Source organism: Prionailurus viverrinus, chromosome A3 (assembly GCF_022837055.1).
Source record: "Prionailurus viverrinus isolate Anna chromosome A3, UM_Priviv_1.0, whole genome shotgun sequence".
Classification (NCBI taxonomy): Eukaryota; Metazoa; Chordata; class Mammalia; order Carnivora; family Felidae; genus Prionailurus; species Prionailurus viverrinus.
This window is the reverse complement of record NC_062563.1, coordinates 122,209,269-122,222,315: the sequence shown is the minus strand read 5'-3', so window position 1 is coordinate 122,222,315 and position 13,047 is coordinate 122,209,269. Positions and strand designations below refer to the sequence as shown.

Sequence of the window (13,047 nt, the reverse complement as noted above, 5' to 3'; positions counted from 1 at the left end):
AAAAATTTTTTTTTTTTAAAATAAACTTAGATTTTGGGGGCGCCTGGGTGTTGGTTAAGCACCCAGCTCTTGGTTTCGGCTCAGGTCATGATCTCACAGTTTGTGAGTTCAAGCCCCATATCAGACTCCATGCTGACAGTGCAGAGCCTGCCTGGGATTCTCTCTCCCTCTCTCTCTGCCTCTCCCACTTGCTCTGTCTCTGTCTCAAAATAAATAAATAAACATTAATAAATAAACTTATTTTTTTTCTCTTACATTTTCTTTCCATCACCTACATGTGGAATTATTTTCAGCATATAATCTGCGACAATCCAAACTTGTTTCCAAGACATACTAACTGAAAATTTGGTATTTCTACAATAGATACATAATACCAAATTATAGAAATACTCTGCTAAATGTACATTTTCTAAATATAATTTATCTCTAGGAGTATAAACTAGAAAATTGACTCAAATTTTAAAGAATAAATTATAATTTGATGTTCTAATTACTTATTAGACAAAATACTGGTTTTCACCCAGTGAAAATTCTTTTTTCATTTTTTTAAATGTTTTTATTTATTTTTGAGAGAAAGAGAGGAGAGGGAGAGAGGGAGAGAGGGAGAGAGGGAGAGAGGGAGAGAGGGAGAGAGGGAGAGAGGGAGAGAGGGAGAGAGGGAGAGAGGGAGAGAGGGAGAGAGGGAGAGGGAGAAGGAGAAGGAGAGGAAGAGAGAGAGAGAGAGAGAGCACGTGCACACACAAGCAGGGGAGAGGCAGAGAGAGAGGGAGACACAGAATCTGAAGCAGGCTCCAGGCTCTGATGGGTCAGCACAGATACGAAAGCAGGACTCAAACTCATGAACCTCGAGATCATGACCTGAGCTGTGGAGTCAGACGCCTAACCAACTAAGTCACCCAGGTGCCCCACAGCGAACATTCTTGAGGTTTTAGTGAACCATGTAGTAACCAGTCATTTACCCTAGTTAGGGAAAGACCACCAGATGGCACTCAATGAAACAAAACAAATTTTGCAATAAAATCCAGGGCTCCTGAGATGATTCTATTAGAAACCAAATCTCACTCTGAGCGCCGTAATCATTGTAGCATCTAATAAAATCAACCTCATTAGGGGTGGCTGAGTTGGTTAAGTGTCTGACTTTGGCTCAGGTCATGATCTCATAGTTCATGGGTTTGAGCCCCATGTTGGGCTGTGTTGACAGCTCAGAGCCTGGAGCCTGCTTTGGATTGTTTCCCTCTCTCTCCACCCCTCCCACACTCATGCTCATGCTCTCTCTCTCCCAAAAAAAATGAATATTTTTTTAAATTTTAATAAAAAAATTATATAAAATCAGGCTTATTAAATGGATTTGGATTAGAGGAGAGGTACCAAAGAAAAGACTACCAGAGGGGTTGGCTGCTTCCCTTTGGGTCTTCCTCCTTTACCTTCCTGCACATTCACTGAGTAGTTACATAGTAAATAATTTATGAGAAGTTCTCCCAAGGTTAGACATCTATTTTAAGAATTACTAAGTAGGGGTGCCTGGGTGGCTCATTCACTTAAGCATCTGACTTCAGCTCAGGTCATGATCTCATGGTTTGTGAGTTTGGGCCCTGCGTCAGGCTCACTGCTAATAGCTCAGAGCCTGGAGCCTGCTTAGGAATCATGTCTCCCTCTCTCTCTGCCCCTCCCCCACTCACACTCTCTCTCTTACTCTCTCAAAAATAAGTAAAAATTTTTTTAAAAAATTAGTAAGTAAAAACCAAATCAGTGCCTTAATCTGGTCTAAAATATGTAGTAGGGTGCCTGGGTGGCACAGTCAGTTAAGTCATGACCTTAGCTCAGGTCATGATCTCACAGTCTGTGAGTTTGAGCCTTGCATCAGGCTCTACACTAATGGCACAGAGCCTGCTTGGGATTGTGTTTCTCTTTCTCTCTGCCCCTCCCCAGCTTGTTCTCTCTCTCTCTCAAAATAAATAAACTTTAAAAAAAGATTATAAATAAATAAATGAGAAGAGAAGAGAAGAGAAGAGAGAAGAGAGAAGAGAGAATATGTACTGAATATAGGTGTTAGCAAAATACTGGTATAGATAAGAATCCCATTCAAAAAATAACTGTTCAAGGGCACCTCGGTGGCTTAGTTGGCTGAGCATCTGACTTCGGCTCAGGTCATGATATTGCAGTTTGTGGATTCAAGTCCCATGTTGGGCTCTGTGCTGACAGCTCAGAGCCTGAAGCCTGCTTCAGATTCTGTGTCTTCCTCTCTCTCTCCACGCCTCCCCCACTCACATTCTGTCTCTCTCTCTCTCTCTCTCAAAAATAAACAAATGTTAGAAAAAAAATGTTTTAATAAATAAAATAACTGTTCTTGGGGCATCTGGCTGGTTCAGTAACTAGACCATATGACTCTTGTTCCTAAGGTAGTAAGTTCAAGTCCTACGATGGGCATGGAGCCTACTTAAAAAAATAAATAAATAAAAATAACTCCTCTTCCTTTTTTCTACCATGGATATAACAATAAAAAAACTTACTAACCTGTTTCTTGCTCTCGCCATGCTCTTTGATTTCCTTCTTTCAAAGCGTTCTTCATCAGAAGAAGTTGTGTCACTACTATGAATGGCGTGCTTCTTTCTCCTATTTAAAGAGAGTAAAATCCTTAAAATCACTATACAGCAGCAAATTGTTTTTAAAAACACATTGCATGGAGTGCCTGGGTGGCTCAGTGGGTTACGTGTCCAACTCTGATTTCGCTCCTGTCATAATCCCATGGTTCATGAGTTCAAGCCCCACATCAGGATTTGCACTGACAGCGTCAAGCCAGCTTGGGATTCTCTCTCCCTCTCTGCCTCTCTCTCCCTCAAAAATAAATAAACTTAAAAAAAAAAAAAAACCACATTGTAGAAGGGCACATGGGTGACTCAGCTGGTTAAGTGTCCAACTATTAATTTCAGTCCAGGTCATAATCTCAGTCGTGAAATCAATCCCCTTGTGGGACTCCATGCTAGGCACAGGGCCTGCTTAAAATTCTCTCTCTCCTGGGAATGCAAGCTGGTGCAGCCACTCTGGAAAACAGTATGGAGGTTCCTCAGAAAATGAAAAACAGAACTACCCTACGACCCAGCAATTGCTCTACTAGGCATTTATCCACGGGATACAGGTGTGCTGTTTCGAAGGGACACATGCACCCCCATGTTTATAGCAGCACTATCAACAGTAGACAAAGTATGGAAAGAGCCCAAAAGTCCATCGATGGATGAATGGATAAAGAAGATGTGGGATATATACACAATGGAGTATTACTCAGCAATCAAAAAGAATGAAATCTTGCCAGTTGCAACTACGTGGATGGAACTGGAGGTATTATGCTAAGTGAAATTAGTCAGTCAGAGAAAGACAAATATCATATGACTTCATTCATATGAGGACTTTAAGAGACAAAACAGATGAACATAAGGGAAGGGAAACAAAAATAATATAGAAACAGGGAGGGGGACAAAACAGAAGAGACTCATAAATATGGAGAACTGAGGGTTACTGGAGGGGTGATGGGAGGGGGGGATGGGCTAAATGGGTAAGGGGCACTAAGGAATCTACTCCTGAAATCATTGTTGCACTATATGCTAACTAATTTGGATGTAAATTTTTAAAAAAATTTTTTAATTAAAAAAATAATCTCTCTCTCTTTCTCTCCCCACCCCTCCCCCACTAAAATGCACCCACATGCACATGCTCTCTGTCTCTCAAAAAATTAAAAAAACACATTGTAGAGACTGTTAGCTATAGAGAGTAAACCTAGGACTGCTGGAGGGGAGATGGGTGGGGAATGGATTAAACGGGTGATGGATAGCAAGGAGGGCACTTGTGATGAGCACCAGGTATTATCTGTAAGTGACTCACTACTAATGTCTACTCATGAAACCAATATTACACTGTATGTTAACTAACTAGAATTTAAATAAAAAGTTGAAACAACAAAAAATAATAAATAAATCACATTGTAAGCATCATATCTATAATTAATTAGATCAGTAGATTTACTTATAGAATTACAGTACATTTATTCAGCAAATATTACTAAGATCCTTCAGCTCATCTAGTTTATATCTAATGAAGTATAAACATGCCAACTTCTACAAAGGAAAAAGAAGGAAGGAGTCTATAATTTTTCAAATAGGGTTGTGCAAGAATGGAGTCAAGCAACAAATTTAATTTGCGTCCCTATTAAAGGAATATCTATCAATGATTTAAAAATTACATTAGAATCTCACTGGAAAAGAAAGTTTGGCTTTTTCTCTTATTTTTCTTTTCCCAAATAATCAGAAACAATCCAGACACTAAAGAAAATAATACACTGGCTTACAGAGAGAGAAATTACTTCCCAATTAAGATACATCCTATCTGAATTTCTTATAAAATGTATAAAGAATTTTTGAAGAAAAAAATGACTTATAATCAGAACTACTATGGAAGAATTAAAAAATGTATCAAGGTAAATTCATTCTCAACAAAATAATATTTAACGAATACTATATCATTAAAACAGTTGATGACATCTCTAAGATACCTAGAAAGATACATATACATATACATGTGCATCTACAAAGAAACAACAAAATAAACCAGACTGACTTCTCATCAGCAACAATACATCAAAGAGGAGATATATATATATGTGTCTGTGTGTGGAGACATAGATATAGAGATAGAGATAGAGATAGATAGATAGAGATATAGGGATATATAGATATCAGTGAAGAACTTCAAAGGTTTAAGGGAAACGTATTGGATTTAGAGTTGTCTTAATTCACAAAACCATTGGCCAGCTATCAAAATAAAAGGCATTTTAAGATAACAAAGATACAAAATTTACTTTCTACACATTCTTTTAGTAAATTATTGAGATTACATTCCTACAAAATGAAATGATAAAGAAAAAAACACATGGGATCTAGTAAACAATGGATCCAACTCATGAAAACAGTATTAACTTTTAGCATATTCACTTTGCAGCAGGCCTAGAAAACAATCCCTCTGAAGTGGAACAGGAAGATGACACTAGGGGAGAGGTCATTTGACAAAAAGAATATGAATGTTTTCACATCATCAGAAATTTAGAAAACTGTTAAACTACCTGAATGTTTAAAAAAACAAAACAAAACAAAAAAAAACTCTTGAAATTTTTGAAGACCATCAGGAGATAAATTCAGTGGGTCCTTTTTCCCCACATACACGAATCACTACAAGAAGCCCTGCATACATTATGTTCCTGTCAGGCTCTGCAGAAAGTGATACAATCTCCTCCACGCCTATCCCTATCCCATGAACTCAATGTTCCCCCTCACTGCTCTATTTTCTTCCAAGCACTTGTCACCATCTGACATACTAAGTATTTTACATATCCATTAGTTTATCTTCATTCAAATGTAAGCTCCAAGAAAACAGGGATTTTTACACTTCTAACTTCTTAACATCCAGTGCTTTGAATGACCCTTGGTGAGTAGAGAAGGCAGCAATATATATCATTGAATGAATGAATAAATTTAATAATACAGGAGTATTTCCCACTGAGTGGCCAGAGTTAGTGGAAAAGGAAATTTAATCCTAGCACCTTACTTAGCTCTACAGTGAAAAACACTGTCATTATTCATAGAAAGGTAAAAACTATTCATTGGTTTTTGACTTTTCAGGATTTCAAGATTTTTGACCTTTCAGGATTAACCTGCAAATTAATCAAGACTTAATAACTGTCACGGAAAAATATAAATGTTATCAGTCCTGATAATATAAAAAGATAGAAGGAGTAGAATGGAAGGAAGTGGATGTTTGTGTCCTAATCTTAAAAGTAAGGAGTGAACTATGTGGAATTTAAGAGAGAAAACAAATAAAGAAAGAAAAAAAGAGATAAACCAAAAAACAGACTCTTAACTACAGAGAACAAACTGATGGGTACCAGAGGAAAGGTGGGTAGGGGGATGAGTGAAATGGATGAAGGGGACTAATAGTACACTTACCTTTACTTTTTAAAGTTTGCTTACGTATTTTGAGAGACAGAAAGAGAGCAAAGCAGGGGTGGGAGGAGTGGGCAGAGAAAGAGAGAGACTGAATCCCAAGCTGGCTCCACACTCTCAGTGCAGAGCCCAACACAGGGCTTGGATCTCACAAACCAAGATCACAACACCTTCTAAAGTCAAGAGTCAGATGCTCAACTGACTGAGCCACCCAGGCACCCTAAAAGTACACTTATCTTGATGAAGACTGAGTCATACAGAGAATTATCGAATCATTACAGTGTACACCTGAAACTAACGAATGTTTACTATACTGTAATTAAAAAATAATAATCTGGGGCGCCTACGTGGCTCAGTCGCTTAAGTGTCCGACTTCGACTCAGGTCATGATCTCACGGTTTGTGAGTTCGAGCCCCACGTTGGGCTCTGTGCTGACAGCTCAGAGCCTGAAGCCTGTTTCGGATTTTGTGTCTCATTCTCTCTCTGCCCCTACCCCACTTGTGCTCTGTCCCTCTCTCACAAAAATAAATAAATGTAAAAAATAAATAACTAAATAAATAATAATAATATTATTGTCTAATAATTTGGAATTAGGTATATTATCAATATAAATAAAAATGATATGAAGTCATGAAAATGACCTTATAGAATATTTAATGACCAAGAAATGTATTCATCATACATTAAGCAAACAAACTCAGACTACAAAATAGTAGGGAAAAAAAAGTAGGAGTACAAAGGCACTATTTATAGTTAATAAAACAAAAATAGACATTCAAGTATAATGATTCAAATTTCATGTGACTAAAGAAGAATTAAGATTAGTGCTATCACTATATGAGAATGAGGAAGATCAGAAAACACTGTTTAAAGGTGATGAATCAAGGGCACCTTGGGTGGCTCAGTCGGTTGAGAGTCCGACTCTTGATTTCAGCTCAAGTCATGATCTCACAGTTCATGGGAAAAGTAGGAATAACTTCATCATAAACTTTCAAAATGTTATCAAGCAATACTACCCATGAAGCCGAACTATAGAGCAAAAATATAAGAACTGAAGACACCATAAGAAAACAGGAGAAGACAAAACTCTAAGCTACTGAAACTTCAAAATACATAGGGAAAACACTCAACAAAGAAATAAAGATAAACTGAATACAACATTAGTTATAAAAAGCTAGAAAATACCTAAAAGGATCTAGAGAATTGAAAACAGCCAACAAAATGTAACAAAAATTTCAAAAGGAAAGCAGAGAAAATGATGGATATAAAAAAGAAAAATTCAACATGGGAATAACTGAAATCTTCAAATAAAAAATCAGAATAATAGGAAAGAGCAAACATTTGAAAATATAATTCAGGAAAACATACTGAAATTAAAAATTTGGTTATTACTCACTTGAAAGGGCAAAATGTGTAACAGACAAAAATGACTCAAGATGATGATCACTTACAAAATACATGCTACTAATCAAGTTACTGGTCTTTTAAGATAAAAAATCCTTGGGTAGCCACCCAAAAGGGCAAACAGACTTATAAAGGGAAAAAAAATTTTTACCCTCAAATTTCAACATAGTTTCAACATAGCGGCATTCAATGTCAATAACACAATAAAATACATTCAAGATACTCAAGACAAGCGTGTATATACAAGCCAAAATATTTATACTGAGCAAACTGTCCTTCAAGTATGAAGACTACAAACAGTTTAGAACATGCAAGAACTTAAGAAATACTGAGACCATGAAGCATAAAAACTGCTACGGCGCAAATCTCAGCTAATGAAGATACGAATAGGAAAATGCAGCAACACGGATAGGCTGGCTGTAAGCACAATATATTTACCTATAGTTCTAAAACTAAAGCAACAAAATAAGGTGACAGGAGAACATCCATGGCACTGTACAAAAAAAAAAAAAAAAAAAAAAAAATGGGAGGCAAAGACAAAGATGTCAAATAAGGTAAGTAAGCCAAATACTTCAATTTTAACAGCAAGAAAGTCAGGGTTATCATTAAAACTTACAAATAAAACTTCTCAAAAATGTAGATTTCGAGGATATGGAAAAACAGGACCCCTTGTGTACTGTTGGTGGCAATTCAAACTGGTGCAGCCCCCATGGAAAACAGTATGGAGGTTCCTCGAAAAGCTAAAAATAACACTACCTTATGATCCAGCAATCACCCTACTAAGTATTTACCCAAAGAACACAAGAAAATTAATTCAAAGGGATAAATAGACCCCTATCTTTGTCGCAACATTATTTACAATAGCCAAGATATGGAAAGAGCCCAAATGTCCATCAATTAACAAAGAAGATGTGGTATATATATACATTGGAATATTATTCAGCCATAAAAAAAACAATGAAATCTTGCCATTTGCAATGACATGGATGAAGCTAGAGAGTATATTGCTAAGTGAAGTCAGTGAGAGACAAATGCCATACGATTTCATTCAAATGTGAAATTTAATAAACAAAACAAACAAGCAAAGGGGAAAAAATAAGAGAGAGAGAGAGAAAAAAAAGTAAGAAAAGACTCTTAACTATAGAGAACTGATGGTTATCAGAGGGGAGGTGTTTTAGGGGATGGGTTAAATAGGTGATGGGGATTAAGGAGTGCACTTGCTGTGATGAGCACAAGGTGCTGTATGGAAGTGTTGAATCACTATATTGTACACCTGAAACTTCTATAACATTGTATGTTAGCTAACTGGAATTAAAATAAAAACTTAAAACTAAAAAAAGTTTATGTAAGAGGACAATGGTAAACTCTGAAAAGAAAGAGTAAAATTGAAAATGGACAGTAGAAAAGATAAGGGAATAGACAGAAATAGACCCTTGCTCAGGGGAAGACGATGTTCAGAATAAGAAACTAATTACTACTAACAAAAAAGATGAGGCCATTATAAAAATTTAAAGTAAAAACCACTATAAAATGCCTTCCTAAATAAAACCAGAATAATTATGTACAAAAATAAATACAAAACACAACAAAAAGAACCACATAGTGAAATTCTATCTGAATTATCAAAAACCTCTCCACAAGGCAAGATCCACTAAAACTAATGGATGAAAAGCAAAAAAGATCTATGCAAAATCTCAAAGAATCTTCCCCAAGATACTTCCCCATTGCTGAATTCTATCAAACATTTAAGGAGGAGAGGCACCTGAGTGGCTCAGTCGGTTGAGCGTACAACTTTGGCTCAGGTCATGATCTCGTGGTTCACAGGTTCAGGCCCTGCATTGGGCTCTGTGCTGACAGCTCAGAGCCTGGAGCCTGCTTCAGATTTTGTGTCTACCTCTGTCTCTGCCCTCCCCCATTCATGCTCTGTCTGTCTCTCTCAAAAATAAATAAACATTAAAAAAAATTGGGGGGGGGGTATGCCTGGGTGCTCAGTCAGTTGAGCGTCTGACTTCGGCTCAGGTCATGATCCCACGGTTTGTGAGTTTGAGCCCGCATCAGGCTCTGTGCTAACAGCTCAGAGCCTGGAGCCTGCTTTGGATTCTGTGTCTCCTTCTCTCTCTGCCCCTCCCCCGTTTGTGCTCTGTCTCTCTCTGTCTAAAAAAAAAAAAAGAATTTTTGGGGCGCCTGGGTGGCTCAGTCGGTTGAGCGGCCGACTTCGGCTCGGGTCACGATCTCGCGGTCCGTGAGTTCGAGCCCCGCATCAGGCTTTGTGCTGACAGCTCGGAGCCTGGAGCCTGCTTCGGATTCTGTGTCTCCTTCTCTCTCTGACCCTCCCCCGTTCATGCTCTGTCTCTCTCTGTCTCAAAAATAAATAAACGTTAAAAAAAAAAAAAAAGAATTTTTTTAAATTTTTTTTTAATTTAAGGGGGAAGTAACGCCAATCTTACACAAACCCTTTCAGAAAGCAAAAGAGAGATATACCTCCTAACTCCATTAATGATACCAGCATAACTAACACCAAAACCCCCAAGGACATTACAAAAAGAGAAAATTACAACCCGACACCTTTCGCAAACAGAAACCAAAAAAAAAAAAAAAAAAATCCTGAGAACATTAGCAAATTATATCCAGCAAACAATAAAAGCATATATATCATGACAAAAAAAAAGTTTATCCAGAGAATATAATCAATATAATTCACCACATTAACAATAAAAGAGAAATATTATGACCAATTAGAAGAACACAAATCATTTACCAAAATTCAACCTATTATGTAAAAGCTCATAATAAAACAGGAATTGAGGGAAACTTATTCAATTAGAAAGGAGCATCAAAAACAAAACAAACAAAAAACAACCTTCAACAGTCTAATTACTGGAGAAATAGTGAACGTTTCCCTAAAACTCAAGTACAACACATACCCACTCTCACAACTTCTTTTCACCACTGTACCAAGGATCCTAGCGAAACAATAAGGAAAGAAAACTCACAAAGATTGAAACTGCCTCAATTTGCAGATGATATGGTTTATGTAGAAAATATTCAGTAACATACAAAACAACTACTAGAATAACAAAATTTGGCAAGGTCACAGGATACCAAGTTAACAGACAAAACAATTCTGTTTTTAAATCTTAGTAGTAAACAATTAGAAAGTAGTTTTTTTACACAGTATTTTTTTAATTGTTATTATTTTTGAGAGAGAGAGAGAAAAAGAGAGAGGGGGTGAAGAAAGAGAGGGAGAGAGAGAATCCCAAGCAGGCTCCACACTGTCAGCAAAGAGCCCCACCGCAGGGCTCAAATTAATAAACCATGAGATCATGACCTGAACTGGAATCAAAAGTCAGTTGCTTGGGGCGCCTGGGTGGCGCAGTCGGTTAAGCGTCCGACTTCAGCCAGGTCACGATCTCGCGGTCCGTGAGTTCGAGCCCCGCATCGGGCTCTGGGCTGATGGCTCAGAGCCTGGAGCCTGTTTCCGATTCTGTGTCTCCCTCTCTCTCTGCCCCTCCCCTGTTCATGCTCTGTCTCTCTCTGTCCCAAAAATAAATAAACGTTGAAAAAAAAAAATTTATAAAAAAAAAAAAAGTCAGTTGCTTAACTGACTGAGACACCCAGGCACTCCCAGAGTGTTGTTTTTTTTTTTTTAAGTTTTTATTTATTCATTTAAGTAATCTCTACACCCAACATGGAGCTTGAACTCATAACCCCAAGATTAAGAGTCACATACTCTTCTGGGGCACCTGGGTAGCTCAGTTGGTTGGGTATCCGACTTTGGCTCAGCTCATGATCTCACCATTCAGAGTTTGAGCCCCACACTGGGCTCTGTGCTGACAGCTAAGAGCCTGAAGCCTATTTCAGATTGTGTGTGTGTGTGTGTGTGTGTGTGTGTGTGTGTGTGTCTGTCTGTCTGTCTCTCCCATTTGCGTGCATGCTCTCTCTCAAGAATAAATAAACTTGAAAAAAAAAAAAGTCTCATACTTTTCTGACTGAGCCAGCCTAGAAGGTAGTTTTTAAAAGTAATTCCATTGAATCATTAAACATAAAATACTCGGGGCGCCTGGGTGGCTCAGTCGGTTGAGCGTCCGACTTCGGCTCAGGTCATGATCTCACAGTCTGTGAGTTCGAGCCCGCGTCGGGCTCTGTGCTGACAGCTCAGAGCCTGGAGCCTGCTTCAGATTCTGTGTCTCCCTCTCTCTCTGACCCTCCCCTGTTCATGCTCTGTCTCTCTCTGTCTCAAAAATAAATAAAACATTAAAAAAAAAAATTTTTTTTTTAAAAACATAAAATACTTAAAAATAAATTTAAGATACAGAAAAAACCTCTACACTATAAACTACAAATCATTGCTAAGAGAAATTTCAAAAGACTTAAATGAAATGATATACCATGTTCATGAATTGGCAGGCTAAATATTATTACAATATTGATTCTCCCCATACTGACCTACAGCTTCACTATAGTCCAAACAAAATCCCAGAAGGCTTTTACTATAGAAACTAACAGGGGGTGCCTAAGGTGGCTCAGTCAGTTAAGCATCCGACTTTGGCTCAGGTCATGATCTCATGGCTCAGCTGGTGAGTTCAAGCCCCAAGTTGGGGTCTCTGCTGTCAGCACAGAGCTCACTTCAGATCCTCTGCCCCTTCTCTCTGTCCCTCCCCAACTCATTCTTTCTAAATAAATAAACTTAAAAAAGAAAGAAAGAAACTAAGAGGAGCAGGCACCTGGGTGGCTCAGTCGCTTAAGCATTTAGACATCCAACTCTTGGTTTCGGCTCATATCACTTATCTCCTGGTTCATGAGATCGAGCCCCACATCAGGTTCTGTGCTGACAGTGCAGAGCCTGCTTGGGATTCTCTCTCTCCTCTCTCTCTCTCTGCCCCTCCCCGACTCATGCACAAGCACTCATGCTCTCTCAAAATAAATAAACTTAAAAAAAAAGGAAAAAGAAAAAGAAAAAGAAAAAGAAAAAGAAAAAGAAAAAGAAAAATTAACAGGGAAGCCTGGCTGGCTAAGTCAGAGGAGTGTGTACCTCTTGACCTTGGAGTCATGAGCTTGAGCCCCAAATTGCACATAGAGATTACTTAAAAAAAAGAAAAAAGAAAGAAATTAACAAGTTGATTATAACATTTAAATGAAAATGCAAAGGACCTAGGATATACAAAGTAATCTTTAAAAAGATGACTAAAGTTAAAGGACTTACAGTACCTGATTTCAAGATGTACTATAAAGCAAAAGAAATCAAGACAATGTGGTAATGCTTGATAAGTAGAACAAAATCCAGAACCAGACCTACATGTATATAGAAAATATATTTTTGACAGAAGTACCAAGCCATTTCAGTGAGGCATCTTTTTCATCAAAAAGTGATGTTGAGATATTGGATATTCATGTACATAAAAAGAACCACAACTTTTACCTCCTATAATACACAAAGCTAAAACTATAAAACCTCTAGTAAAACACATGGGATAAAAACCTTTGTAATCTTATGGTGGAAGAAAGTTTCAAAAAAGACAAACTATAAAAGAAAAATGGATATTCTGATCTTCATAAAAATTTGAAACCAGTAAGAGATGGACAGTAGATAGTGGGAGTCAGGTTTCTCAATGTCTGAAAGTTACAAGATAAAGGAGAAAGGTTAGAACAAACACTT

General features: G+C 37.6%; 1 protein-coding gene across 3 annotated transcripts in view; it reads right to left on the bottom strand.

Moving 5' to 3' along the window:
- ATAD2B (ATPase family AAA domain containing 2B) overlaps window positions 1-13,047 on the bottom strand; it is a 167,452-nt gene that overhangs the window by 107,046 nt on the left and 47,359 nt on the right. For all 3 annotated transcript variants that reach the window (XM_047852433.1, XM_047852434.1, XM_047852435.1), the window contains exon 9: window positions 2,515-2,613. In XM_047852433.1, the coding sequence (XP_047708389.1) occupies window positions 2,515-2,613 (99 nt within the window). The remainder of the gene's footprint in view (window positions 1-2,514; window positions 2,614-13,047) is intronic.